This window comes from Gorilla gorilla, chromosome 4, assembly GCF_029281585.2.
Source record: "Gorilla gorilla gorilla isolate KB3781 chromosome 4, NHGRI_mGorGor1-v2.1_pri, whole genome shotgun sequence".
Lineage (NCBI taxonomy): Eukaryota > Metazoa > Chordata > Mammalia > Primates > Hominidae > Gorilla > Gorilla gorilla.
The window spans coordinates 60,111,890-60,137,896 of record NC_073228.2 but is presented as its reverse complement, the minus strand read 5'-3'; the positions used below and the strand labels follow the sequence as shown (position 1 = coordinate 60,137,896).

Here is a 26,007-nt window from a genome sequence, read left to right as displayed (position 1 = left end):
GGAGCCCCAGAGCTCTGGAATCCATCCTCTCTCACTTCCTCAAGCATCTTGTTCCATCAATGATCAACTCCAATTCCCACAGACATGCCTAAGACTCTTCACCTTTAAAAACAAACAACACAATATTTTCCACCAGTTCTGCAGCCCTTCTATCAAATAGTCCATATCCACCTCATCTACTCCTCAGCTCAATGCAACCTGGCTAACTCCCTACCATTCTACCAAGGCTTCCCATCACCAAACTCAATGGTCTCCTCCATTCTTTGCTTCTGTGATCTCTCTACAGCAGTGGTCCCCAACCTTTTGTGCACCAGGGACAGGTTCTGTGGAAGACAATTTTTCCATGGACCCAGGGGGGTGGTTTCAGGGTGAAACTGTTCCACCTCAGATCATCAGGCATTAGAGTCTCATAAGGAGTGTGCACTCATAAGGAGTGTGCACACACACAGTTCGCAATAGGGTTTGCACTCCTCTGAAAATCTAATGCTGCTGATCTGTCAGGAGGTGGAGCTCAGGCTGTAATGCTTGCTGGCCCGCTGCTCACCTCCTGATGTGCATGCAGCCCAGCCCGGTTCCTAACAGACCACCGTACCGGTCAGGGGCCTGGGGGTTGGGACCCCTGATCTACAGCATTTACTACTGCTGTTGTTTTCTTCTAGAAATTCTCTCCTCTGTTAGTTTCTCTCGTACCATTACTTTCTAGTTTATTTCTTTTATTGACTCTTCTTCCCCTAAAACCTTCAAATGTTAGAACTGTCTGCCAGTGGAAGTAGAAATTGATATGACCATTTTGAAAAACACTTGATGAAATGTAAAGGTTTTTTTGTTGTTTTTTGAGACAGGGTCTCACTCTGTCACCCAGGCTGGTATGATCTCAGCTCACTGCAACCTCTGCCTCCCAGGTTCCAGAGATTCTCTCACCTCAGTCTCCCCAGTAGCTGGGACTACGGGCACATGCTACCACACCCGGCTAGTTTTTGTATATTTTGGTAGAGACAGGGTTTCACCATGTTGACCAGGCTGGTCTCGAACTCCTGACCTCAGGTGATCCACCCACCTCGGCCTCCCAAAGTGCTGGGATTACAGGCATGACCACTGTGCCTGGCCAAAATGTAAAGTTTTACATTTGTTTATGTCTTGTAGCCAAGTTATTCTACTTCTAGGAATCCATACCAAGAAGAATTGTGATCTTAGAGAAATAATTCTCATACAGACATATTAAATGCAATGTTACTTATAATACTAATATGATACTATGCTTGAATTAATGGTAAATAGGGTGCAAAATTGTCTGTAGAACGTCATCTCAACTATGTGGCAAATACATGCATAGTTTTTTCCTAACAGTGACTTTCTTGGGGAATGAGAATTGAATTATGGGTGAATATTATTACCTTATTGTCTTTATATATTTCTATATTTTTCAATTTTTCTACAAGAATCATGTATTTATAAATTTAGATAAAAAAAGAAACAATTTTGAGAAACAAACCAGAGGTCCAAAAGACCTTTTTGTGAAAGATGGTATTTACCTTCACTTCTCACTGTATACATTCTCTAATAAGGTAATCTCATATACTTCAAAAGCATCAAATGTCATCATATACAGATGACTCTAACACCTATGTCCTGACTACACACCACTCTACTCTGCTTCAAAACTGTACAGTCCAGTACTTCCATCTGGCTACTAGACAATTCCATGTGATGACTCGCAAGAACAATAGCCTCAGCCTGTTATCTTACCTTCTAACCCATACTCCAAATTTTCTTTCCTCTTGCATCTCTACTCTTTGTAAACAGCACCATCGAAATCAAATACCAAAGCCAATCAATTCTACCTTCTCAACAGATATGAAAACCACACCTCTGTGTCTCTCTTCCCACTTTCTCACTAGTCTCACTTGGACTCTTTCAACAATTTCCTAAATGTTCTCTCTACTTCCAGCTTCAGTCATGTGATTATATATCTCCTTCATTAACACCACAGTCTTCTAAAATGTAAATCTGATCAAGTCATTTCCCTAATTAAAATCCTTCAATGGCTCCCCATCACCACATAATAAAAAATCTTTAGCATACGATTTGATGAATTTATTCTTATTCTATGGCCAACTTGCCAACTTCCTGCTCACACTTTAGTTCAAACATCTCCTTTGAAGCTTCCCTTTACCTCCCAGAAATAGTTGGATGCATCCTCCTCTGAGTTCCTGAGGCATGCCATCCATATCTCCATCACAGCATGGATTACACTGCTGTAATTATTTCCACATCTGTCTTTCCCTATAGACCTGGATTACACAGGGGCAAGGAAAGGATTCTATTCATTTTTGTATCTCTAAAACCTAGCATATAGTTGATGGATAATTAACTGCTAATTGCTTAAATGAATGATTTGGCTCACAAACGAACAAAAAGTACATGATGGATTAACAAATTATGGATCTTTTTTTCCACACTTCTGAACCAATGCTCTAGAATCAATATATGCAAGATGGCAAATTTACCCAATAAATTTGCCAATAAATTATTGAAACAAACAGTAAATTCAACATTATGAAGCATGGTATCTGCTTCAAGTTCAAACAACTGTCTTGCAGTGATATTTAAAGTATGCACATTTTAAACTTAATTATTAGAATCTTCCCCCAACCTCTTACTTCCTCTTTCTCAGGAATACACTTGAAAGTCACCTTTCATAGCTACTGATTTCAAATATAGGCAAAAATTATCTTAGTTTCCTAAAAATAGAACGAAAATTCAAATACTTTTTTTACTAGCAATATCAACAACTTCAGCATACTGGAATCAGTCCAAACTAAAGAAAAATAAAATCTCCTTTTCACTCCATGGAAAGTTTCTTTTACATTAATTGCAAGCATAGGCAATAGGTAACCCTTGGGAATTTTAGCTTATTAATCAGAATCATCATTAAGATCTAACTCATAAGAGCTTACATGAAGGAATAAAAATGGATCCTGGCAGAGTAGACTAGTAAAAATTTATGAAACTCTGAAAAACAGATCTCTTCCTTACTTAGCCATTCAGAATTCCTCACAAATGAGTCACCTTCCTCCAAGAAAAGCAAAGTTCCACCTGAAATAAACCTGAATGTGAAAAGCTTGCACATCTAAAGGAATCAACTTCAGTTCTTCTCTGGGCTAAAGGGAGAAATCATTGGCGAAGCCAATGGCAAACAACAAATAAGAAATAATTCTTGCTTCACTTTGGGATACATTATACACTTTATGCAGTGGTGACAGATTTAATTTTATTTGACAAGCTAACATCAGAATTAGTTTGTACTCCCTGTACACAGACCAACTGGGCCAGGTTAACACAGTAAAAACATTTATGGAAGTAAAAACATCCCATAAATGTGCAATTCTTGAAAGGCATCTGAGACTCAAAATAAAATTAGAAAGTGATTTGAGAAGTAATAAACACAGGGTAAAGGTTGAATAGGCACAATAAAGTCCGTAACTATAGCTACAGAATACACGAATTGAAAGTAGAGAGCTGGAAGTAGAGTTTCCTGGAATGAGGGCACTGGATGAATCTGCACGCTTTAACTGTGGTCCCTATGAAGATGCCAACATATGATATACAAATGTGTATGTGTACATGTGTGAGTGTAGCTTCACTCACACACACACACATCCCATATTTGGCAGTTACTCTTGCAGTCTCTGCAAATCCACGGAAGTCATGACACACCTTCAACTAACAATAAAATTGTTGGTTCCATCCCCATTGGCTGCAATGAGGTTTATGATGCCATATGTAAGGTCAAAGGATTGCTACAAACCTTTAATTGCTTGCTGATTTTTGTACTGTTTCCTCCATGATTTCCTTGAGGACTTCTTGTGGCCTTTTTTAAAAACACACTTTTATTGAAGTATAACATTCATACATAAGAATGTACACATCTTTAGTACATGTAACCACTGCCTGTGCCAAGACTGTTCCCGGCACCCCCAGATACTCTCCTTTAGTCTCCTCCTAATTACTGTCCCCTCTCTCTTCTCCAAAAATAACTATTAACCTGACTTCTTACACCATAGATTAGTGTTGCTTGTTTTTGAATTCTATATAAATGAAAGCATAGAGTACGTATTGTTTTCTGTCTGGCTTCTTTTGCTCAATGTTATGATTGTGAGATTAATTCATGCTGATGTATGTAGCTGTAATTCATTCACTTTTGTTGTCATCTAGCATTCTATTGTATGAATACAATTTATTTTTCCATCCCACTGTTGATGGACACTTGTGTTTTTTCTTAGGTTTCGACTCCTACTCCTACTGCATTTTAACATCTAACATAGTACTTTCCCCCTTTATTTCTACACTGCAGAAGCTGCAGGTCTAGTATTATTTCTTGCATGCCTAACATCATTCATTCACTTAAAAAAAATCTTTGGCAACTATTACAAATCAAAATAGGTCTGTAGAAGCCAAAATAAATGGAGAAGAGGTCACAACAGAGTAAACAATACATGTTGTGAAACATACTCATCTCTGGAACGCACAGCACAGGGCTCTTTGGATGAGGTTGTCTGAAGCACTAACTCATGGATCCATGCTATGATAGTCTGTAGGACTAGCTTTCATTGGCTGAGAGTATATATTCATTCTTATTCCCTTGTTCTTCTTTTACTGTCATTTTTAAGGCAGGCATTTCAGAATGACAGCATTATAATGACGGTACCGAATTTTGCAGCTTTAAACAAAATGTATCTTAGTTGCCATCAATCAGAATGTGCATGCAGATGCTATTCTTGATTTTTTTTTTTCTTTTTGAAATAGTATAGACCACACAGCAGCTATATTATGGTCAGTGAGACCACCCTGCCTGGGAACACAAAGACTTCTGTTGTATGAGGGAGAGATATGGACAATTTCTGCATAAAGCATAGGAGCCTTCATCCTCTTCATGTCTGCTGCTCCAGATTCCAGTGCTTCACATCTCCTCAGACATCTCATCCTTTGCAGAAGACTCTCTGTCCTCTCAAATGTCTTTCTCTCTCTACGGCCTCCTTCCCATCATTACCTATTCACACTCAACTCTCTTGGCTTAAAAAGTAGCAGAAAAACAAAAACCTGTAGCTATGGTCTTCTCTCCTTTCCTTTACAACACACTTCTTGAAAGCAGTATCACTCAGTCTCTAGTTGTTCACCCCTACTGACTAACCCACTACAAACTGTTTTCCACCTCTACCCGTCCACTGAGACCACCCTAATGAAAGTCATCAATGCCCTCTTGGATGCTGTACTTAATGGACACCTCTTCATCCTTCTCTTCCTTGGCCTTTCTCAAGTGTGCAACTTTGCTGACCCCTCTCTTCTCAACTTCTGTGATATCAGACTTTCCTGTTTTCTTCCAACCTCCATGGACACTCCTCTTCAGACTCCTCTCAGGGTCCTTATTATTCTGACTGTCCCTTAAATACAGATCTCTTTGAAGGTTCAATCCTTGGCCCTTTTCTCACATTTTATGCTCATTTCTGATCATCTAAATCTCAGAGGCATGTTCTAGGAGCACTTTGATCTCAACATGAGAAGAGGTACTGGGAAATATCCTCCTTTTTCCAATATTCTTCTCGATATTCTACACATATAGTCATCCCCTCCCCCCAAGTCTGTATCATTGCTCTCTATTCCTTTCCATATGTATGAAGCAGGGGTAGCAGAAATTTCAAGCACTTTGAAGTCCTGTCAGTCTGGCTTCAAATTCAAACTGCTTCTTAATCAGTTATGTGACTTTGGCAAAGCCATCTTCTTTCTCTGTAAACACGTGTTTCATACCCGTATAACACCTATCTTGTAGGGTTGAATAGATTATAAGAGATTAATGAGTGAAAACCACCTAACACTGCACCTGATGATGCCTAGTAGCTGCCCCAATAATTAGTTTCCTTCCCATTTTCCATTTTATGGAATCTAATCCTGTCTTCCCAACTGTAATGAATTTAAGGCAGAGCTAATCCTTTAAGAATCCTTTGGCCGGGCACGGTGGCTCACGCCTGTAATCCCAGCACTTTGGGAGGACGAGGCGGGCAAATCACCAGGTCAAGAGATAGAGACCATTCTGGCTAACACAGTGAAACACCATCTCTACTAAAAATACAAAAAATTAGCTGGGTGTGGTGGCGGGCACCTGTAGTCCCAGCTACTCAGGAGGCTGAGGCAGGGGAATGGCATGAACCCAGGAGGTGGAGCTTGCAGTGAGCCGAGATCGCACCACTGCACTCCAGCCTGGACGACAGAGCGAGACTCCACCTCAAAAAAAAAAAAAAAAAAAAAAAAAAAAAAAAGACTCCTTTAACCCTATCAGACTGGTCTTCTCACTGTCCCTGAACATGTCACAACCATTCACAGAGGCACCCGTGCATGGAATGCTCTCCCTTGCCATTCTTACTTCATGTATACCTAAGTCTTATTCACATTCCAGCATTCAGCCCAATCCCTTAATCAATAAAGGCCTTCCTTAACCACCAAAGCTCAGACTACTCAGAAATTTTCTCCACATGTGAACTGTAGAATATTGCTACTAATCATCAGGCATTTATTATATGCTACTTTCGGGGGTTACATATCTTTTCATTCCATTTATCTCCAATTATATCATTATTCTTGGAACAAATTATATGTAGTCCTCAGTATACACAGTTTCTAGCAAAAAGCTTTAAGTAATACCTGTTGATTGGTAATGTGTTAATTGTTGATTTGTAATAACTGAGAGCATAACATCATTTAATATTTTCAACTGTTACTTTAAAATATGCATTTAGACAACTGGAATCCTAGAATGTATGACTTTAGAGGCCACATAGACCAATATTCCAGATGCACAACATCTCTTTACAAGAACCTAATGAGTGAACCTTTAACTCCAGTTTCAATAAGTTCACATGATCAGAAACTCATTACCTTCTTTGGGAACCATCTGATGTCTAAGTAGCAGTTCCAAAATACAACTATCAATATCAGGAGATTAACATATGATATACTGCTAAGAATTAATTCTTGAACCCTATTCAAATTCTACCAAATGCCCCAATAAATGTCCCTTATAGCAAAAGTATACAGTTCAGCATCATGCTTCACCTTTAGTTGTTATGTCTTGTTACTCTCGTTGCTTCTAGAATACTTCCTCAGTCTTTCTTGGAATTTAACATTTTTGAAGGTTACAGGCTAGTTATTTTAAAGACTGGCCTTCAATCTGAGCTTGCTAGGTGTTTCCTCTGATTAGATTCAGGCTATGCATCTTTAGCAGGAATGTCACAGAGGAAGTAATGCTGTGTTTTTCTCATTGCACCTGATCACATGGTACATGTTTCTGATTTGTCCCATTTCTGACATTGTTCATTTTGATCACTTCATTAAGGTAGCATCTGTCAGGCTTCTCCACTGTAACAATAATCTTTTTTTCTTTGATATTAATTAATTGAACATTTTGTAGGGAGATACTAAGTAAATATCCCATTCCTCATCAAACTTCAAAAGTTATTTGTTAGTTTATGTAAGTACAGACTCATGGTTTCCGATTTCATTTTGATGATTAAACTGACCCAGATTTAGCTAGTGGGTACTCACTTAAGCTGCTTTCTGAAACTGTTTTACATTTTTCATCATTCTTTGAGGATTTCCTTGCTTTCTGAAAATACAAGATGCCCCCGGCTCACCTTGTATTAATATTTACTTTGTGACAACCCTGGAATTACCCATTTCTCCACAAAGCCCTGATTTCTTTCAGTGGAGGATGGTACTAGGTGTGACCATTGCTATTATATTAAGGTATCACTGCTCCCAGGTCCTCACAATGGACAGAGATGGGGAATACATAATGTATGGATATAGGTGCATACACATTCACATCTATATTTACTCCTCTGTCTAGCTGTATATTGAAAACTTCTGATTCCAATCTAACTACAAAGGGTTGACTGTACTTTTCCCCTTTCCATATTTGGAGCTCTCTTTTATGACCATGAGAAACCTGACTCCATTATCCTCAACATATTTACTTGTTTGTCAATCTCCCTGTTTACCATTTATCTCCCACTGCTGTCACCAAGACCACGCCAGCACGGATGCTCTTTTTCCACACTCAGGTCCTCATGCATTGGCCCCCTCTTTACTCAACTTGGCTCCAAACTCTAATCTGGGCCCCTGTGGCTCCCCTTCCCCTGGGATGGATGCCTACCTTGCTGTGCCCCAACCCAATGGCTTTAGGACCAAATTCTTCAGGAGGAAGAGAAGAAGAGGAAGAAAAGGAGCAGAAAGATAAATCTACATCTCTTCACTTTTACCCACTGGCATGAATTCTGTCTTTTGGGGTCTCCCAGAATAAACATAATCAATTCATACGCAAGTATTTGAGGTTGGTGTTCATGTCCTGTCTTGTTCCTTCAGTCATTCCTTAAATGACATGGTTTCAAGTACCCTCAACATATTGAGCATTCTTTTCTGAATAAATCCTATTCTGTCTACATAGCTTGTAAAACTGTGTAGAGGAGGCACTTTTGGTTGCCTATCCAATATCCTATTCTGCCCCTAAAATTCCTTCTTTCCTAAAAAAGCCTGACTTTGTTCAGGTATCCACTCCCTTCCATACAGCCACATGCTGCAGGAAATGTGAAATCTATCATCAGCGCCTGACTATTCAATCATGATAACCACATTCCTCTTACCAGTGGCAGGTTTAATAATGGGCATGTGACCAAATGCTAACTAACGTGACATGTAAGGAAGTCTTCTGGGGGGCTTCCTAAGCAAGGAGCACAACACAAGCAGAGAGCTCACTCTCCTTCCTCAGGACATTACTGTGCCTGGGTGAGATGCACAGAACTGTTGCAACGACCTTCCACCAGCTGAGGATGAAACAAGCACAACAAGAAGGGCAAAACCAAGGGAATCACAGACAAGTGGAGGCAGAGTCCTCAGGGACTGGCCAGAACCTCTCTTATCATTAGCCTTCTTGTTGTGTGAGATAACATGTTTCTTTTCTGTTTAAGCCAGTTTGGTCTGGTTTTCTTTTTAGCTGCCCCCAACAGCATTCTGACTGATATACAGTGAAGCTAGCAACCACACACCCCTCCAGGAGAGGTGTGATAAGCTAGGGAACTTCTAAGTCCCTGTATTTCCTCTGACATAGCCCAAGTCAATGGTGACACATAACATAGACTACTAAGACCTCCATCTTTCTCACACCTACAACAATGTTATTTTGTATTTGTATTGTTAAATTGTTGCCCTTCAATAGAGAACTAGAGGTTTACTTCTTATTTACATTGTAAGCTTTTCCATTGTTTCAACTAGTTCAGGTCTTTTAAGTGAGAATAATAAAGGAAATTGAAGAGTTGCTACTTGATTGCAAAGCAAAAGAGCTGGGAATAGGGCAAAAACCGAATAATAAACACAAAGCTAGGAGACAGATTTTTGCCCCCATAGTAAATGTGCCACTAGACTAGTAAAAAGTCCTGACTTTCTGTGTTTCTAACTTCATGCATCTATACAACAGTGAGGAACTTCAAGATTCCCTTCCGGCATTAAAATTCTATGACTCAAGAGACTTCATCAGAGAATTCATGGCTCAGAATTTCTCTGGCTTGAAGCATAAAATGAAGAAAAGTAAATCCCCCCAAATCAGTGTTAGCCCATTAGTCATTATCAAGATTCACTTATTTCAAATCAACAAAACACTGCCCTAGGGCTACCTACTCCAAGAAACAACTCTGTTATACTATAGGGATCACGTCTGGGCTGTATTGGTGTTTATTCTTTTTTTTTTTTGGAGACGGAGTCTCGCTCTGTTGCCCAGGCTGGACTGCAGTGGCGCAACCTCAGCTCACTGCAAGCTCCGCCTCCCAGGTTCATGCCATTCTCCTGCTTCAGCCTCCCGAGTAGCTGGGACTACAGGTGCCCACCACCACACGCAGCTAATTTTTTGTATTTTTAGTAGAGATGGGGGTTCCACCATGTTAGCCAGGATGGTCTCAATCTCCTGACCTCGTGATCCACCCGCCTCAGCCTCCCAAAGTGCTAGGATTACAGGCGTGAGCCACCGCACCTGGCCTGTGTTTATTCTTAGCAGAGGAAATGTGTAGAAAACAATTGCCAAATCTACACCCTATTCACGAATGTGACAAAAAACAAACATTCAGCCATCTCCCAGACCAGAGAGATTGTAGGAGCTAAATGAAAGAAAGCCCAGATAGTTAAAAATGTGTTGTCACTCTGATGTAAAGCCCTTCAATTGCTCCCCAACATACTTAAATTTTGAATCTTGGGATTTTATGTCCCAAGCCCCTTCCGCAAAGTGTGGTCCCTGATGAGTGCTCCATCTTCACCTGCCCCTACTTTGCCTGCCCCACTCTGCCCAAAGACTCTAGCCTCACTGGATACCTTTCAGTTTCAGAAACTGAGTCTATCTAAAAATATGTCTCGGCCAGGTGCCACGGTTCACACCTGTAATTCCAACACTGGGAGGCCAAGGCAGTGTGGATCACTTGAGCTCACAAGTTTGAGACCAGCCTGGGCAACATGGCAAAACCCCGTCTCTACAAAAAATATAAAAATTAGCTGGGCATAGTGGTACACGCCTGTAGTCCCCGCTACTCGGGAGGCTGAGATAGGAGAATAGCTTGAGCCCAGGAGGTGGAGGTTGCAGTGAGCTGAGATTGTGCCACTGCACTCCAGCCTGGGCAATAGAGCCAGACCTTGTCTCAATAAATAAATGATCAATAAAAGTTATGTCTCTGTCTTCTCTCTCTTCCCTATCTGATTGTTCCCCCGCTCCCCACCTCTCCCCCAACAGGCACATATTCCGCATCCTTCTGATCTTGCTTAAAGCTATCTTCCCCATAAAGTGCCTTCCCTGTGACACACCCACATACTTGGACACGTCACTTCCATTTCCCCTATGGGGGAACTCTGCTCTTTCTCTTCATAGCACTTATTACTATTTGTAGTTATCCTTTTGTTTGTTTACTGATTTAGTATATTCCCCTTGCTGGTTTATCAGTTCTATGAGAACAAGAACCGTGTCTATCTGGGTTGCTCCTGCATATCCAGAAAAGAGTAAAGACAACGTGGTTGCCACCATACTTTCAAAGGCACCTTAATGGCATGGAAAAGCATTTAAGATACCATGCTATGTGAGAAAACAGTTTACAAAACTATATGTTGTATAAGCAGGAAGATTCCAAAGTTTTGAATATGTACATTTTTTATATGTCTAGAAAAGACTGTAAAGGAAATAAATCAAGGTATTAACAAGGAGGGTGGGATTATACAGTTTTTATGGATAATCTGAGGACAGAAAAATACATACATAGTAGCTAAAACTGGACAACCATAACCATCAGGTGAAAAAATGGAAAACTTGTTGTAAGGATAAAGAATAAAGTATAAAGTGTGATTATCAAACGATTAAATTGATTTAATAACCAAAACAGAACTAAGAACACTGACTATCTGGATAAGTTGTAATACATTTGTTAATAAGTCAGTCAGCTCACATTACAGTGATAGCCCATTTAGTTTTAATAGAACACAACTGTGGAGTGAAAAACGTTAGCCTAGGACAGTGGCTCCGAGCCTGGCTGCATATGAGACTCACCTGGGCACTAAGGAGACTTAATAAATCACCATCTCCAGAAGACAGAGTCCAGGGAATCTGCGTATTTTAAAAGCTGGGTGATCATGACACAAAGCTGGATTTGTGAACCCCAGCCTAGGGTAAATCAAGAAGTTGAAGAAGAGGTTTCTTTTCAGTAAGAGTTTCAGATAAAATAGGAACCTGAGACGTGGAGATGCAAACAGTAACAGATTCTGCCAATAGCAGCTGCCTACCACAAGTCAACAAGCAGTCATAAATTGCACACAGTGTGGAAAAATGCACTCATCATGTTTGGTTTGTTCAACCACACAAATAATTCAAATACCAAGGGCAGTAATATGTTTTAGAGTAGCACCTTACCTACTTAGAACTCAGTTTGACCTACTTGCCTTTCCAGCCAAACACAGCAAAGCAATAAAAAATACCTCTCAGCAGAGAAGATAAAAAACAGACATCTTAAAACTCTTGCCCTACGACTGATATACCCAAGATAACCCCTCAGTCTTCATTACAACATATTAACTCCTTTTTTATACACCCTTCTAATGAGCTCGGCTGACAGCAAAAACCCAGACAGGATTACCTTTGTAAATTAAGAGGGGAAAGGGAATTCACGGGGAGGCACACAGAAAGCAACAATAGAAACTGAACCATATATTTTTAAAAGTTAATTTAGATCAACTTAGTGTGGAATGAAACATTACAAATATGACAATAAATACCAAGGACATGAAAACAACTTTTTATAACTACAGTCATGATGATCTAAGTCATTAAGAAAAAGAATTAAATCACATTCTTTATATTCTGCTTAAGGAAGCAAAAATGAAAAGGCACGAACATCTGAGTGCCCTCTATGTGTAAAGAACAATAAACAACCCAGCTATTATCTCATTTGATATAATAACCTTGTAGTGTAGAAATCAGTCTCATTTTAAGACCGAGCCATTAAAGGCTCAGAGAACTGAAGTAGATTTTTTAAGTTTTACTGTAGAAAGTAGCCATAGCCATGTTGAACTTTGAATAACTGAAATATTTCCTTTGCTCATTATTTTATACCATACCGCCACTTTTAAAATAATTTTGGTTACAAACATTTCTTCCTTTTCTTTTCTTTTCTTTTTTTTTTTTTTTTTTTTTTTTTTGGTGTTTGCAAGAATAAAAGCCTTCTGGAAAAAAAATCATCTAAAACAGTTGTTTGCAAGCTGTTTTTCCAATGTGATAGCATTTTTTCCCAAATGACATATTCCTTGGAACCCCACTATGCAGGAGCAGAGCTGCTCTGTTAAAAGCACTAGAGTGCCAGGGCCTGAAGCCCTACTCCACCTCTACCTGTAATCCAAGACTGCTCCTCAGGCACCTCCATGACCCAAGACACGACAGATTACAGATTTTTTTTAAAAGCACCAATCTAAACAAGCTTAGTCCCTAGATTTGCTGTGTAAAGGCATGTCCCTTAGAAACACTTAGCGAATGACACAAAGCTATATAAAGGCATCACAATGCTGTGAAAAGTTTGGTAGTATGGTAAAATGTAGTTAACTGGCTAAGGCAAGCAACATCATGAGACTGCTCAAGATTACAGCGCCACTAATGTTTCCTGCTTTGTTGTATGGTGTCAAGCTTCACATGTCTGAGTTCTATGAATGAAAAAAAAAAAAAAAAAAAAAAGGAGAGAAATGTCTACCATTTCACAAAGGCCCAAAATCTATTTTAGTGGTTTTTCCAAGAGCAATGGTAATTTCATTTTTCCTGCATTACCAAAAACTGGAGTTATTACAGAAAAATCAGATTATATAAATACATAAAATAGAATACATTAAAAAGCATACATAAAATATAGTAAATGCATAGTTCAGCCAAGAATCAAAGATGCAGAAGTACTATGCATTTATTTGTTTATTCCGTGATAGAGGTGAAAATATTTTGTCCTTAATGCCTGGAAATAAGCCTTGGGAGATAAGACTTTGTCTTGCCCTTAGAACTTTGAGTGTAGAGGTAGGACATAAATATAAACCGATAGGAAAGGTTGAATGCAATAAAAAAAAACAGTTGTACTCACTGACATTTAAACTATTCTAGACATTTTTTGAATTGTTTATAGGTTTTTGTCTTAATAAGACGGAACACGGGATTAGATGGCAGAATCAGGTTAACTCAATCTCATTATCAAGGACTATCCTTATAATAAACTTAAAATGACCTAAATATCTGTAAAACCCAAAGCTGATATATGACCAATGATGGGGTTTATCCAAAATAAATATGTTGTTGGGTTTTTTTCATGGGGTTTGACTTTTAATTGACTATAAAATTTATCTTGACTTTATATTGGACACAAAGCAACAGTCTGAGATAGAACCATTTGGGATAACCCGGCGTTGCTACAGATGATCCTCTATTGTACAAGTTACTCAAAGCCGACTTTGTGGTCAGAGGCGAAATTTGTTTGCTTCATTGTTTTAGATTAAGCCATTTTTTTTTTGACAAATTCATTTGCTTCTACTGCATATGTGAACCTTGTGAATATACAGTAAGTGGTAATGGGTTTTTTCCCAAGACTTAACAATATAACTGTGAGAGATATGAGGAGAGGAGGAATAAAAGGAAAGCTGTGTTTGTTCCTTGGTGTGTTTATCCATCTATTCCAGGAGGTTCTTTTAGAACTCTGAACTGACCTGTGGCTTTTTCTGAAAAACCTATGTTCAGGAGTAAACAATCTTTTTATTAAAGCAGAATAGCTTTACTAGAGTTAATGCTTTAATCTCATTAAAGTGAAATCCATTTCTATATTGTGTATCAAGGAGCAGAAATGTGGGAAAATAAAGGCAATCCCATGCTGGGATAATTGTAACCAGTCCCATGTGGGCAGCTGTGCCTGGAATACAAACTGGGATATCTTCAGGAATGAGGCTAGGACAATGAGGAGCCTGGAAGGTGGACAAAATATCAAGAGGAACTAGCAGATGTTCTTGATTCCCTTCTCCATCAACTGAAGTCACTTACTGGAACCCTTCACTTAAAAAATGATCTACTTTCCAAAACCAGACCATTCTATTTCAATAAGAATGTTGAAAACCATGATTAGAGTCATAGTCTGGCTCTCTAGTGTCTCCCTTTTTATTTTTCATTTTTTTTACAGACAAGGTATCACTATATTGCCTAGGCTGGAGTGCAGTGGCTATTCACAGGCGTGACCATAGTGTCAAACCCGTAGGCTTGAGCAATCCTCCTGCCTCAGCCTCCCCAGTAGCTGGGACCACAGGCATGGGTCATTGCACCTGGCTCCTCAGTAATGTCCCTTTAACCCAAATGTTAGGGCCACAGTATTCAGCACACACACTGGGTGCTGTGTCTTGGAAGTTCTGTAATTGAGCATAAAATAAAAGAAGAAAAAAAAAATTCTCTCTCTCTTCTAGACCCAAAGATAAACCAGAGACACAATTTTTAATTGAGCAAAGTTTTCGTCAGGTACCCTCCCCTCTCTGTCATCAGGACCTGCCTCCCCAAGAATGAACTAACCTTATACTACCCGCTGCCCGTCCCTTCCCACAAGGGTTCAGTTCTCTATCCCAGGTCTGCCGTATCCCGGAACAGTAACATACTGTAAAGTTATTTCTCAAAAATGAAATTCTCTATTCCTTATTCTAACTGATGCCACTGAGGCATGAGAAAGAAATTAACCAGACTGAGCAGATTTACACTAATGTGCTTGTGCTGCATCAGAAGTATTTGACTTTCTAAGGGGATTCTTATCAACCTAACTCAATCTCTAGTTGGGAGAATTTGGGGCAGCATAAGACAAGAATGAAAGAAGTGCAGACAATGTGGGGGAAAATATTTTTGAGCAATGGAAGCTGGCTAGCAGCACAGCCAGCCCACGCATGCTTAAAGTGAGTGGAGAGAGAAGAAAAGAAGGCCAGGATGGCTCAGGCCACAGGGCAGGGGGAGGAAGGACTGTTTCCAAATGAAAGACTATCTCTACTTCAACAAGGGTCTGCTGACATTCTACCTCTTCCATAGGGCATTTTTTACCTACTCCCAACGCCATTTTTTCTTTTTCTGAATTCCCTCATAATATAGTACATACATATAGACAGCTCTTAATTATATTGTCATCAGTTCTCTTTTCTAAAAATATGATACATTGATTCCTTCTCTGTAGGAAGCCCTTAAAAGAATGGATTGTCTTGGGAGGCCAAGGCGGGTGAATCATGAGGTCAGGAGTTTGAGACCAGCCTGGCCAACATGGTGAAATCCCATCTCTACTAAAAATACAAAAATGAGCTGGATGTGGTGGCAGGTGCCTGTAATCCCAGCTACTCAGGAGGCTGAGGCAGTAGAACTGCTTGAACCCAGGAGGCGGAAGTTGCAGTCAGCTGAGATCACGCCACTGCACTTCAGCCCAGGTGACAGTGTGAGACTGTCTCAAAAAAAAAAAAAAAAAGAATTGTCTGTGCTATTCATTTGAGCTCAATCATATTTCACTTTATATTGATCCATTTATTAAGGTATCTCTTACTCCCAATTAAGCTATCCCTCAAAGAGTAACTTTATTAAAAGTAACCCCCACCAAAGTACCCAACCCAGCACTAAGCACACTGTAAGAATTCAAGTAGTTGGCCGGGTACAGTGACTCACGCCTGTAATCCCAGCACTTTGGGAGGACAAAGCGGGCAGATCACCTGAGGTCAGGAGTTCGAGACCAGCCTGGCCAACATGGTGAAACCCTGTCGCTACTAAAAATGCAAAAATCAGCTGGGCATGGTGGCAGGCGCCTGTAATCCCAGCTACTCAGGAGGCTGAGGTAGGAGAATTGCTTGAACCCAGGAGATGGAGGTTGCAGGGAGCCGAGAGATTGTGCCACTGCACTCCAGCCTGGGTGACAGAGCAAGACTCCGTCTCAAAAAAAAAAAAGAATTCAAGTAGTTGCTAGCTTTAATACCAGGAGATTATATGAAAAACATATAGGGTCTATAGATAATGAGGAAATTGGTTATAGATTTAAAAACAAAACAAAACAAAAAAAAACTCTAGACTTAAAGTCTATTACCTAGCAATAGTGCCTAGATGTTACAAACCTTCACGGAGGCTGAGAACAGTGACACGCAGAATAAAATAGTTTAGAAATCTCTTAAATATGAATATATTTCATTTTCCAAAGAGTTTAAAACGATTTCTAGAAATTAAATAGTGATACCTGGAGGGAATGTGATTATGAGAATGCATAGGGTGACAGTTACAGAGTGAATTGGGAATAGCAAGGGCATTTTTGGTCCACAGGGCTGGACCAGGGAATGGAGCAGAGACAGAGGGGTACCCACTGAGTATCTACTATGCTTCAGCCACCACCATAGGTATTTGACACATATTTTAAATGTGCTATAATTTCACAAGAACACATCATCTTTATAGATGAAAAAACTGAGGCTCAAAGAAGCTAAGTCACTTGTCCAAAGTCACACAGGTGGTAGTAAATGAACAAAGACAAGATTAAGGTCCCGATTTGTCTATTTCCAGTGTTCCTGCACTCTCTGCTAGGTAATCTGAATTCCCTAGTTTGCGCCATTGCAAACTTTCATCCTTGCCCCCCAAACAAAATCAAAACAAACAAAAAAGACAAAACTTCGTCTTAGTGAGGGAGGAAGAAATGACAAGGAAGAGATGAAAATATCTAGCTCTCTAGCAGTTATGGGGTCAGGGTAGGGAGGTGAGGCCATTTGGGAAGGATTCAGGAAGAGTTAGCATTAGTTGAGTGAGAATTATATACCAGGCACTTGCTGAACATGTGATTTCATCTCAATAACCCTAAAAGGCGATCATTTTACATATAAGGAAATGAGGCTTAGGGAAGCCTATGCTAAGAGGAGTATGCTCAGCTGAAGCTGAGATTTGAACTTGGTCATTTAAGTCTCAGAGCCTGTGCTCTTTCCATGATTCCCTATTGGAAGCATGCTTTTGATTCTCTTTTCCCACAAATGCTCTTTTTCCCACAAATGCTCAAAACTAAAGTTTGGAAAACATTGTTCTATTCAAGAGATCTTGGCTGGGTTCGGTGGCTCATGCCTGTAATCTCAAAACTTTGGGAGGCTGAGGCGGGCGGATCACTTGAGCTCAGGAGTTTGAGACCAGCCTGACCAACATAGCAAAACCCCATCTCTACTAAAAATACAAAAAAAAAAAAAAAATAGCTGGGAGTGGTGGTACGTGCCTGTAATCCCAGCCACTAGGGAGGCTGAGGCATGAGAATCGCTTGAACCTGGGATGCAGAGGTTGCAGTGAGCCAAGATCGCACTACTGCACTCCAGCCTGGGCAACAGAGCGAGGCCCTGTCTCAAAAAAAAAAAAAAAAAGAGATCCAGCCAGTAATTACATTGTAGTTGAACTGAAAGAAGCCTGCTTCCTACAGGAAATAAAACTGTCATCCAAATCAAGGCATCTAATAAATGATAAAGGAGAGACATACAATGCATATTTTAAAATGCTGTTACCCTCTGACCCCATTATGAATATAGTTGGCATTTTTATAGGCCATGTCGGTGAGGCTCATGAACAGGTAATCTACCCAGCGGAGCTGGAGTCACTGCTGACAGTAAAGTTCCCCGACTTAGCAGTGGCTGGGCAATAATACAATGACCCAAACCAGTTCCAGTGGCAGCACCACAAATGGGTACTAGAGAATTATCATTAAATGAGGTCACTCCTAGAGATAGTGTCCATTTGCTTAGCTGACACACACTTAGGTGAGAATGTCAATGAACAGCTCTCCACATAGAGCTAATAGGGAGATCACTAAATAAACACATTTCTAGCTATATCAGATTCAACATTTTTGTCTCAAAGTTAAGCAAAAAGCCAAAGTGTATCTCTTTAATGTAAAAGTAGTTCCCAAATACAAAAAAAAAAAGATTAGCCAGGCTTGGTGGTGTGCGCCTGTAGTCCCAGCTACTCAGGAGGCTGAAGTAGGAGGGTTGCTTGAGCTGGGGAAGTCAAGGCTGCAGTGAATCATGATTGTGCCACTGCACTCCAGCCTGAGTGACAGAGTGAGACCTCGTCTAAAAAAAAAGAAAAAAGAAAAGTAGATCCCATCAGAACCTGCAATGAAATGAACCAGGAGCAACTTCTAAGTGCTTGATTCCACCCACATCTGGCTCTATTTGGGAACTAAATTCAGCAGAAGTCTCCAGGGTCAAGAAATGACCCTGAATAAAAATAGTCTCGGAAATCTGTCACGGAGTAGGAAAGGAAACCAGGCGGCAGGGTGATTCACTCCAAATGGCAGCTCCAAAACCCAAATTCCCATTTTTGTCCCAATATGAAGCCAATGTACAAAACAGGCAGAGAGCAAACTGTCCTTTTCCAAAGGCCTTCAAAAGAGGTTGCCAAAGAATTTCACATGGAAGCCAAAAAGATTTAGTGTGCCATTCACCTCTCCTATAAATCTAACTAGAGCTATTTCTAACTAGAGCCCTGAACCAATGGCAGGTTTACATTTACTTGAAGACCACCCAGGGTATCTATGGGTTTTTTTCCCTGGCAAGCAAGAGAAACCCTTTGTCCCACCAAATTTTCCAAATGACCAAACAGCCACAGAGAAAGAATACAGGGGTGGTGTGGTGAGTATGTGTGTGTGTGTTTCCTGCCTTTCTTCTAATCTATAACTCACTGCCCCAACACACAGTTAAGTTCTATTAAAGTACAGTATTTTGAGAAGATTGTCTGCTAAAAAAAAAAAAAGAAATAATTCCATTGGTTGAAGACCAATCAGCCAACATTTGAGTACTCGGTTAATTCATTTTAAGATGTATTAAACATGAGGAAGGGCAAATTCTGTAGCATCACAGAAAACGCAAAAGGATTAAAGGTAGGTTTGCTTCACAGCCACTCACTTGCACCTTCCCCTTCCAAAGCCTTGCATCTTATTCTGCATTCATGATTTACATTCTTTTTCTTAAAGGTGGTTGCCCCCAAGCATTATGAGGTTCAAAGCACCAGAAAACCTGGATCTACCTCTGAACAGGCTATCTGCCTTTGAGGATTCCATAGGTTGGTGAGGAAGCAACCTATGAATATGATAAATTCTCTGTTATGAATAAATGTCCATGTATCCTGAGAGCACATAAGAATGTGACATTGACCTGTTTTGGGGGATTGGGAAAGATTTCTCACATCTGGTCTTGAAGGATGAGTAAGAGTATGGCAGGCAGGGAATGAGGGCAGAGATGAGGAAAGGAGGACATTCCAGGGGGTGAAAACAGCAAGAGCCAGTGGCTCTCAGCTAGGGATAATATTGCATGCATGTGAGCACAAAGACACCCACCCACACACAACCCCCCCAGGGACTTGTGGCAATGTCTAGAGACATTTTTGGTTGTCATAAATGAAAGAGGAGTGGAGTTGTTGACATCTAGTGAGTAGAGGCCAGGGATGCTTCTAAACATCCTACAACACACAGGACAGCCCCTACAACAAAGTTTAAAATGTCTAAAATGTCAATAGTGACAAGGCTGAAAATCCCAGGTCTAAGCAAAGGTACAAAAGACATGCTGTGTTAGATTAAAAAAGAGGAGTTGCATGGAGCTTTGGCATGCACAGTGCTTCAGATGATTGCTTTTATGGAAGACAAAACCCAGTAAGAAAAGAGAGGGTGAAAAATTAAATTTCTGAGAAGCCAAGATATCAGACTGAATAGATGCTTTATTCTCAAAACAGGAACCAATAACAAATAAAGTTAAGAAACTGGACCTCTGGAAGTCTAACGTATATTTCATTGTCCTATAAAATGGAAAGCATTTCTGTCAAGGACACCGTCCGTGGCTCAAGTCCACTCCTGAGCAGTAGCCTGCATTCTTCCTTTCACGCACATGGCTGAGAGTGAGGAGTGTGCAGAGTAAGGAGCACACCGAGGAACAGATGCAAGCAGCTTGCCCTGGCAGGACTCTCAGAGGGAGGGTGCAAAGCTGATGTTAATGCTGGAAGAACTCACGTATAGGAATGGCCCATGCAAGGAGAAAAGGAACCAATGAGCTCCACATCCAAAAAGGAAGTGGCTACAGAGAAAGCAGAACATGGTAGGACAGGGATGCTGTGGTTAGGGCTTCAAGTGGTCATCAGGGTTGCTGGCAGGAACTGCTCCTGACCATGGAAGCAGGCAGGACTCATACAGGGGTCTTACTCCTGAGCAGAGATCCTTGGAAATTGGAATGAGGAACTTATCACCACCACCTCCATCTCCACCAAAAAGGCAAAAGAAATATCCCCCAACAAGAGACTTCTGGGAGGGAAAGAAGGAGCCCTCACAATACAAGCAGGTTTTGTTATAAAGCAAGGAATATAAATTGAAGCTCCTTCTCAGATATTCCAGGGTTTTGTTAGAACACAAGCAGGTTTTATTTATTTATTTATTTTGAGACGGAGTCTTGCTCAGTCACCCAGGCTGGAGGGCAATGGCACAATCTTGGCTCACTGCCAGCTCCGCCTCCCGGGTTCACGTCATTCTCCTGCCTCAGCCTCCCAAGTAGCTGGGACCACAGGCGCCCACCACCACGCCTGGCTAATTTTTTTTGTATTTTTAGTAAAGACAGAGTTTCACGGTGTTAGCCAGGATGGTCTCGATCTCCTGACCTCATGATCCGCCCACCTCAGCCTCCCAAAGTGCTGGGATTACAGGCGTGAGCCACCGCGCCCAGCCGCAGGTTTTGTTATAAAGCAAGAAATATAAGTTGAAGCTCCTTCTCAGATATCCTAACTCGCACTAATCCACATCACTCTTTTACTCTTGCCCCATCCAGACACACATCTAGGTCAATTTTTAAAAGTAAAAATGGTAGGAGAAAGTTCCGTCAATTGTGGCAGTTGTCTAAAAATCAAGCTTTAGCTCCAAGAGGGAAAAAGAAGGCTAGATTAATAGCAAAACAAGAAGATAATTCTAAAAGGACAATGCCACATAAGCTTTTTAAAAAAAAAGTAACAAGCATTTTTCCCTCTCTACAAAAAAATGTTGTCACGAAGGAATGTACTCTGTACCCAGCATTATGCTAGGTGCTGCTGTTGAGAAAACACAGACCCATGAAGCACCTGCAACCTTGAGTGCTTGACTATTACATGCCTTAAAGGAAGGAAGCAGGCCTTGCAGAAGAGCCAGGTGGGAAGGGAGGACAGGACATTCCAGACTGGGGAGTAAGAGCAGGAACTACAGCTTGGGAGGGCAGGAGTCATGAGGTACAAGCACACATGGGAATTTCACTCACACATCCATATATACCAATGGACCAAACACGCTCAATTTCAGCTATATACAACCAGAAATATGTGCCCAACCACCAACATTCCAGGAGACAAAAACACTTCAACATCACAGAACAGCACCTGGATTACGCAGTGGTGGGTTTCTGGTCACCTTCTGCAAAGTGAAAGGAAAGAGAGGACTGTTTTCTGTCTGGGTCAGAATTTATAGTTTGAGAGGAGGGTAAGGGTGCTACCCTTTGCTGGCACTGTGTTTATGGCTACAGGGAACCAACTATTTTAATTTATAAGTAAGTCATGAACAATCACTGATCTGTACAATGAGAACCACAGCCAGTTCTCAGAGTCATCAAGGACACACAGATTAGATACATACAAATACATATACATCTGTACACCCAGGATTTTGAATGATGTGGAGATTGGGTATAAAGGTAGACCTAAAAACCTGGGCCTTAGCCAATGGCCATATGGAGAGCTGGTGATTCCTCCCACCTCTCCACAACACCAACCCCTTCCCTTCCAAACAACTTAACTTATTCACTGTCACCCAGAGTCAGCTTTCATGCCGCCAACCCCTGCTCATGCTGCTTAATCCACCTGGAATGCTCTCCAGCCACGAGTCCACCTTTACAAATCCTACCCATCCTTTGGAACTCAGCTCAACTCCTCTCTTCCTCTATAACGTGTTTTGGAGTCAACCTAAGGTATCTCTCTCTCTTCTGAACTTCCAGAACAATTTCTATAATTACTTGACAAATAATCACCTAAGCTTTATAAGGCTTTTATCTTCTCTTTCTTTTCCTTTCTTTCTTTTTTCTTTTATCTTTTCTCTCCTTCCTTCCCTTCCTTCCTCTTTATCTGTCCCTGTCTCTCTCTCTCTCTGTGTCTCTGTCTCTCTCTCTCTTTGTGTCTCTGTCTCTCTCTGTTTTCTTTCTTCTTTTTCTTCTAAGAGACAGGGTTGTGCTCTATTATACAGGCTGGAGTACAGTGGTGTGATCATAGCTCACGGCAGCTTTGAACTCCTGGGCTCAAGCAATCCTTCTGTCTCAGCCTCCTGATGTTGTTTTCTTGAACTATTCTTTAAATCAATAGAAAATTCCACCTTTCTCCATGTCTTCATTGAGATGTCACCTCTTTGAGAGGAAAGCAGCACATCTTGTAGTTCTTTGGATACTCCTAGCTTATCTCCTAGAGTACCTTGCACACAGTAGAATTAAATTGCAGCATTCGGCTGGGCATGGTGGCTCACGCCTATAATCCTAGTGCTTTGGGAGGCCAAGATGTGAGGATTGCTTGAGGCCAGGAATTCAAGAACAGTCTGCTCAGCATAGCAACTCTAAGGGCCCATCTCTAAAAAATATAAATATAAATATAAATAAATTGCAGCATTCTCTTCTGTACACATAGGAGTTGTTAGGCTCACCTTAGTAATCTATCTTGAGATTCAAACTTCACACTTAAGAGACTTAATGCTTTAAAAAAAAAGCAGAAATTCTAAGTGCCTTCCCTCAATTTACTTTTTAAAAACCACAAGAGTTTTAATTCTATTACAGAGGAGTAGTCCTACAAACTAATGTAGCCCTGTTAGACTCTATGCCTTCAATTTCAAATTCTGAAAATTCTGCAAAAGCTCTGGCTAAGCCCATGTATTTGCTGGAGGTGAAAGATGGAGGTTAAAATGAAAGGCTTCATATTCAACTATTACTACAGGGTCTTGTATACAGTATGTACATAATAAACGTACCAATGTCTGAAAAACTGAAATGATTATAACTGAGAGTGACAAAATTATAAAGGCATTTCTCAAAGCACACAACTTATTTCCTGTGGGGGAGGGGAGTAGAATCTCTTAATTTAAAACAACCTTCATCTATGAAATTGCTATGTAACTTACCCCTTTATCTATTTTATGTGCACTTGGGAAAACTTAAAACAGTTTTACTAATATGGATTTGCCAGGCACTAATCTTTGAAGTATGTATACACATATTATTAATAATTCATTTAACCCTCAGGACAACCCCAATCCTACAGACGGGAAGACTGAGGCACAGAGAGGTTAAGTAACTTGCTCAAAGATCACAGCAAGAATGCCGTGGAACTAGAATTTGAATCTCAACAGTCTGACTCTTAATCACTATGATAATGGGTATTGGTTATAGCTGATGTAGAGGTATATCATTTTGATTAATATTTGGGGTGATTTCTATAAAAGTTGTACATCCAAACCTTGATCAGAAATGTAACATCCTATCATTATGCTGGTACGTAATCAACCTGATTGACCCGTCAACTGGATTGACAGGGGTAGTTAACACTGAAATTAGGGTTAAGCACCCAAGCCTAGATTATGACTTTCACTTTATAAGTTTAAGGAATGATGTTTAGCTATAAACCTTAGAAGAAATGGAGCCAAAGCTTGCAGGGAAACATACACACGCACACCAAAACTCAGCTATTTTGAAACTCCACTTACTTTCATGTTTAAGTCAAACTACTTTAAAACTGTTTACATATTACTCTATCAAGGGTGAAATAATCGCATGTAAAGGGCTTTCTAAAACAAATCCACATCTTGGAAGCCCATTTTGGGGCGTTGAGTTGTGACTACGTTCTCAAGGATGTTAATAACACAAGAGCTCCATCCACTAACTCCTTGAAAAAAACCAAAACCATGAACGTCTTGTCAAATTCAGACAGTTTATCTTGGCACTGGCAAGTACAGCAGTCTCTTCGATGTCTGGAAACGTGTCTAATTACGTTTAGAGAGTAACTAAAAAAATAGCCAGTGTCCCGGAACAGACAGCTCAGGGATCACTCCATAGCATCCTGAATGACAGGATGGAACTACGCCAGGAGGAAAAAAAAAAAGAAGGGCGAAGAAAGAAAGAAAAGAAGCAAGTGTAAAGCCGGGATGAGACGCCAGCCTCTCTCCAAAATAATCCTCCAGTCCTCCTAGGGCCTTCGGGGCCACCGCAACTCTCGTTCAAGTTATTTCCCTTCAGTTTCCATGAGGTCACCGGCCCGCCCACATCCCTCACCTGGCGCGGGGAAGCGCGCCCTCCCGAGAGGCACACCCCCTGCACCTAAACCCCGGACAGCGCCCAGGGCTCCCCTCTCAGGGAAGCGCGGCCCTTGAACTCGACACGCCCCCCGCACCCCAAAGCGGCCGCACCCCAGGGGCGTCCGCTCTCGGGAAAGCGCAGCCGCGGAGCTCGGTAGACCCCCGGACACCGCAGCCCGGCCGCGCCTCCATCCCTGGAGCTTGGGCGCCCCCGACACCCCGGATCCGGCCGCGCCCCGAGGCGCCCCCTCTCGGGAAAGCGCAGCCTCGCGCCCCTGCGCGCGGCCGCTCCGCCCTCACCTGAGCCTGAGGTTGGCCATGAACTCGGGCATGGAGACGGTGTCCATCAGCACGAAGTCTGCCTTGCCGAATTCCAGGCTCTCCTGCTCCGCCATGGCGCCAGCGCGGGGGCTCAGGTGGGCGCGCTCGGGCCTCCGGGGCCGCTCCGTGGGCCCGCGATGAGCTCGGGAGGGGCCGGGGCGAGGCCGCGCCGCGAGGCTACGGGGAGGGGGCGCGCACGCCGCTCGGCGGGTCCGGGCCGGACGGAGGCCGCCTCGCTGCTCCTCGGCGCCTTCTCGGCCGGCGCGGCTCCGAACGGGACGCACCCGACAGTTTCCGCTCCTCCCGCCGCGGCTGCCGGGCGCTGTAGGGGCCGGGACACCGAGACGGAGACGGCGGCGGCTGGTCCCGCCTCCAGCCTGGGGCTCGTCCCGGCTCCGCCCCGCCCGGGCCTCCCGGCTCCGCCCCTCCCGGCCCACTGAGGAGCCCGCCCCAGCCGCGGCCCTGGCCGCCGCCTCTTCACCTGGGCGGCGCGCACGCGCGGGTGGGCGGCGGGGACGCGCGCTGGGCCGGGCGGCGGCAGCTGGGTGGCAGCGCCCCCTGGGGACAGGCGCTGGGATCTCAGGCGGCCAAGAGGATGGCCGCCTGCCGCCCACACTTGGTAGCTGCCAACAAAGTTAGAAAAGTAGTTCGTGGAGCTTTTCGCGAGGACAATTCATTATGATTCGGTCACCCTGCTCCAAAACCCACTCCCGCCTCTCTACTCACACCCTGCCCATTCTTGAAGTGGTGG

General features: G+C 41.9%; 1 protein-coding gene across 4 annotated transcripts in view; it reads right to left on the bottom strand.

Annotated features, from left to right (window-relative positions):
• The window catches only part of MYO1D (myosin ID), a 384,944-nt gene extending 359,303 nt beyond the window's left edge, over positions 1 to 25,641 (bottom strand). For 2 of the 4 annotated variants that reach the window (XR_010133616.1, XM_031011722.3), the window contains exon 1: positions 25,236 to 25,629. Coding sequence is in view for 3 of the 4 variants with exons in the window: in XM_031011722.3 (XP_030867582.1) it covers positions 25,236 to 25,330 (95 nt within the window). In the remaining variant the exon portion in view is untranslated. Of the gene's footprint in view, positions 1 to 25,235 lie in introns of all 4 variants that reach the window. The other 2 variants (XM_031011723.3, XM_055388511.2) reach the window with 2 other exon arrangements.
• Positions 25,642 to 26,007: the final 366 nt, after the last annotated feature.